The sequence below is a fragment of the Xiphophorus hellerii genome, chromosome 16 (assembly GCF_003331165.1).
Source record: "Xiphophorus hellerii strain 12219 chromosome 16, Xiphophorus_hellerii-4.1, whole genome shotgun sequence".
Lineage (NCBI taxonomy): Eukaryota > Metazoa > Chordata > Actinopteri > Cyprinodontiformes > Poeciliidae > Xiphophorus > Xiphophorus hellerii.
In genome coordinates this window covers 10731985-10736990 of record NC_045687.1, presented here as the reverse complement: position 1 = coordinate 10736990, position 5006 = coordinate 10731985, and the positions used below count along the sequence as shown (strand labels likewise).

At 35.9% G+C, this 5006-nt stretch overlaps 1 protein-coding gene across 4 annotated transcripts; it reads right to left on the bottom strand.

Moving 5' to 3' along the window:
- Positions 1-256: 256 nt before the first annotated feature.
- LOC116734825 (uncharacterized) lies at positions 257-3325 on the bottom strand. Of its 4 annotated transcripts, XM_032586339.1 has the most exons (4): positions 2798-3325; positions 1980-2249; positions 1616-1621; positions 257-1304 (listed from the first exon to the last, which is right to left on the bottom strand). In XM_032586339.1, exons 2-4 carry the CDS (start codon positions 2241-2243, stop codon positions 612-614), a joined length of 963 nt encoding a protein of 320 aa, XP_032442230.1. In that variant the 5' UTR covers positions 2244-2249; positions 2798-3325; the 3' UTR covers positions 257-611. The 4 variants fall into 4 exon arrangements, with proteins under 4 accessions (XP_032442230.1, XP_032442229.1, XP_032442228.1 ...); XM_032586338.1 differs by having other exon boundaries at positions 257-1711; positions 2002-2249; XM_032586337.1 differs by having other exon boundaries at positions 257-1706; positions 1997-3325.
- Positions 3326-5006: the final 1681 nt, after the last annotated feature.

Here is a 5006-nt window from a genome sequence, read left to right as displayed (position 1 = left end):
CTGTGGTGTCTTAATTATTTTAATTATGTCCATGTTTTTTAAATTAATCATACCACAATTTAAACATTTATTTAGTCTGTATTTAATTACTCCAGTTCAATTGATACAAAAAACAATTTTGAAAGTAATCACCACAATGAACAGTGTCATTTATTAGTAAAAAACACATATGCACCAAATACATGAATTCAGACATTTCACAAACAAATGCCTATCAAGAAACAAAATAAATATTATTTTAAACAAAATGCAACATAAACTACATCTAACAGAGTTGACGGCACATGACGGTGTTGACACAAAACTGATGGTGGTGACAAACTAGTAAGTAAAAAGAAAACACTGAACTTGAAATGACATTTAAGAAGAATTAAATGCTGAAATGTTGTAGAATGTGAAGATATGAAGAAAAAATGTGAAATAACCATATTTAGATTTCAAGGAACATCTAAATTTTTGAGAATGTACCTTTGTCACTGAAGTCATCAACCAGGACGATTTTCAATCAAAATGTAAAAGATGAATACAAACAAAAATATACACGACAGAACTTTTTGAAATATATTGTGAACTAATTCATATCTTTCTAAATCGCTTAAAAGTCAGAATATTTAATCCCCAGGCAATAGACGTGTCACATATTCTCCTTCAATAAAATCCATAACAGCTGGTGAAATGCGGTATACACCCCTGGTGCTGCTTGTGCGGACTGGTGAGGATGGTTTTCTCAGCCTAACTAGGACATCCGAAAATGGCACAAAGCAGATATCCCGACGACCTTGTTTTTGCTTGAAGCTAAGAGTTGGTCCATGAGGATGAAAAAATTCCACTTGTACATCTTCGTGCTCTTTGTCAATTTGTAAGGCTTTAGCCAGCCACCATTTTCCATCATACATCACAACAAGCCAGTCTTCACTTTGGACATCACAAGGATCTATCAGGGTTGTTGTTCCTTTAGGTGTCTTGCTCGGCTCCTTCTCCATTTCCTCCATCAGCATTTCCAGAGGATTTTGAACTTTAGCAGTGGTTGAACTTTCATGGACATCTGGGTCCTGTGTTGTGTTGCCAAAAGAGTGAATGGTGGGACTGAAGCACTTGCAAATCTGTGGCTCTCCGCAAAAACATGAAAGGAACCTACAATGGATGACATTCCCCTGAGCTAGCACTTGGTGAATGTTTCTTGTTCCTGGAATTGATTTCAGGGTTTGCAGGAGGAGAGAGTCATAAGACTGAAAATCTTCATTTGTCACAAATTGCAGCTTGACACCACTTAAGCTGTTGGACACCTTGTCAAAGAATAATTTGCCATCTATGATATCCTGACCTCTCAGCACAATACTGTCAGCACATCTCTTCACCGTCGCCCCAATGCCATCTGGAGCGCCTTTGCCATGTGATGTTGGGAAGAAATTCCATGTAGCTTTCTCAAATCCCAGACGTTGCGGGACAACACAGAGGAGAAAGAAGTTCTTCTTATTTTTATATTGTTTGCTTGGACCATCAGACCAAAAGTGGATAGTGTTTATAGCCGGATATCTGATGTGAATATCTGTGAGGATTTGATCCATATAGGTCCATATGGCTGCAGCATCCTGACGCTTTGACTCCGAGATTGTGCAGAATCCTGCTTTTTGTTGCCCAGTGTAGAACATGCCTGTGTGAAGTGTGATCTGCGGGAGATTTTGTCCATAGTGACAGGATTGTACTTCTGAGCTGAATTTACATTTCCAGGCCTCAGAAAAGTCAACATGAACAATGGCTGTATTTTCATCACAATTTGCTATCATATTCCGATACTCCTTGGTTTGATTTCGAACCAAGTGGACATGAGTGGTTGTCTCATTTTTTAATTTGTCTTGGTAGAGACACATAAGCTCTGACAAGGTGCCAGTGTATTCCTGCAGTTTGGTGTGAAAGTGAGTTCCAACTTCTGTTTGCTCCTCTACGCGTTTCCACTGTGACCATTTTACACTTTTCTGGCCTTCCTTTGCTCTGTTTCTGCGTTCTCTTGCCTCCTTTTGTTTTTGCTTCCAAAGTCTTCTCTTACGTCTCTTATCTCTTTCACCCAGATTATTGATATGTTTTATTTTTCCCTCTTCCACTCTCTGTCTCCATCTTTTCCTTTCCTTTCTTAAAAACTCTTCCTTCAGCTCAGGCTGGCTATTTATTTTTTCTCTCCTTCTTTTCTGATACTCCCTGTTCCTTCTCTTGCGCTCCTCCACTGACAGCTTTTCTCTGGCCATTGTAGCCTGAAATATAGGCAATTATCATCAGTACACTGCTTGTCATGGGATAAACATACCCTTCCCTTACAAAATAAACTACATCTTATTAATTTTAAAGGACTAATAAAATTGTATTAAATTTAAACCATTAAACTTTACAAGTTGCTGAAAATAATCAGAAACATTTTTAAAAAGAAATACATGATGAATGTGAAGTGCTGTCAATTATGTAAAATACAGTAAAATGAATTAACTGCACACTTAAGTGACATTTGTCAACACCATCACTAAGAGAGTCAACACCGTCAGTTAAAAAATCTGATGGAGTTGACATCTGACGGAGTTGACAAAACGCCATGCTAACTTCATTTATATGATGATATTCTGAAGGAGGCCATATTGTAGCTCATCAGTTCTTTTAAATCCTTAAAATATACTAAAATTAAGCATTTATTTAACAAAATTTCATCAAAATTTTGAAAAATGTTACTTATGGTGTTGACACTTTATGGTTGTGACAAACAACTTAGGAATAAAAAAGAAGAAAAAACAAAAGAATAATATAAGCTTACCAGAGCTGCTTATCCCCCCAAGCACAGGAAGAGAAAGGAAGTGGTCATGGGGTCCTCAGAATTTCTGGTGCCTTTCAATAATGCCTGATTTTTTTCACATTCTTTCTATGTCTGACGGTGTTGACAAAAACTGAGGACACAATTTCAATTGAATTTGAAAATACATTAAATGACTTTTAATTGCATTCATTGATAGTTATGAAGTTAGTTGTTTGAATACTTATAAAATAATATATTATGACAACTAAATATAATTATTTTAGTTCTTTTAAACTATGATAATGTATTGAGTTCTACACCAGGACAAGGGCTTTTACAGACACCATTCACCTACTACAATGTTTAAAATAAAAAAATATTCAGCAAACACCAGGAAAACATACATTGTTGTGCTCAGATGACCCAGGTTAGTTTAGTCAGATATTTAAAAAATATATATTTGGTGTATATTTTATTCAAATTTTGTACTTTATCCATGGGACCTGTTTTGTCCCTATTCTCAAGAATCACTGATATATACAGTATATATATATTGGTCCCATCTGTTTGAAGTAATGTATAAAAATGTAAAAAGATTAAAAACCAAACGTTTTAAGAGTACATGCAATATAATTAGCATAAGGGTCAAATGAAAGAACAAAAGATTTTACTCCTTGCACCAGAACAACCAAATATTCCTCCAGAGACCACAAAAGAACATCGTTAGCTGAATTTAAAACCAACATATGGACACTTTGACAAACAAAACAGGAAAATATGCCTGTATTTAAAGAGCTTATTAGAATCAAAGCAGTTAGAAAGTGAAACATGACTACAGAAATCTGAAGAGCTTTTCGAGAATGTGTGTTTCATCGTAGTTTAAACAATTGCTCAATTTCAAGTTTTGTATGATGTTAGCTGCATGCTAAAATGTTTAGCCCTCCTTGTATTCCAGCAAAGTAAAATGAAAAATATGCCGTGTTATTTTAAGGTGATTGTGCTCACAAACATTTAGTCACGCAATGTGTTTTGAAAAAGTGTATTCAGATTCAGCAGAGCATCCACAAGGTAGATCCTGCCCTACCCTAGCCAAGGTACAATAACAACATATCAGAATCTGACAGCAGTTAATACGGTAATTAGATTTGACCTTGCTAGCCTTGGGCGTCCAGAGCTTGTGTGCTTTGAACGAATCTGCGTTTAGAGAAACATCTGTCTTGACAGTAGGTATTTGATCTCTTTTGTATTTGAAGTTACATAAGTTGATCCCACACAAAACCACAGGTTCTTTCAGAAGAAGGATTAGATTTGAAAGCTATGTCAGCACAAACTGTCAACTCCACGTCTGCTGTCTCGGATTAATGCTTGTCCTTCTCACTGGATTAGGATTAAGGTTTTCACAATGGTTAATAAAAGATTAATGGACAGGGTAGGAGGCAAATGAATTTAACACATCTGAAACAAACCAAAGTGACAAACAGATTGTTTTTGTCTTTTTGATTAGATTAGTCCAATGATTTAAGATTTTAGAGTAATGGCTGTGTGTTGTTCTTGCACTTTGTGAAATTGTACAGTATTAAACTTTTAGAGCTGAATTAAACTTTGACCATTGAATTTTAACTCGACAAAGAAAACGACATTTAGAAAACAGTGTTGTACCTTCTGCAACACTAACTTTAATTTTAACCAGAAAAAAATTATTCTAGGTAGTGAGAGTTTTTTGCTAATTGTAGTGGAGTTAACTGTTCAATTGAATAAACAGAACTATAAATGGATGGCTGACTGGCCAACACCATGAAGTCCTAGAAACAGGACAGACACATTAGGGATAAAGCTTTGGAAAAGTTATAGGCTAAGATATAAACAATATTCCAAACTTTGAATATCTCAACTACGCATTGGTCCACCATCAACCAATGATTGATCAGTTACAAGCCTGCAAAGACATAAAGCCTCACCTAAGCTGACAGTAATCAGACTGAGGAAGCTTGTGAGATTCAGTTGGGACGACTTGTTAACATCTGTGCACACTCCAAAAAGAACTATCAGAAGTCCTCAGTTTGCAGTGACCTATTTAGAGTACATAACAAACATGTACAAGATGCTCTGGTCAGAAGGGACCAAATGTTTTGGAGCAGCTGGATACATATGCCACCCTTCATTTGCACAAAATGTTGAAAACCACTTCGCTTCCACGCCATAATTATATAATTATATATAAGGCACTGCA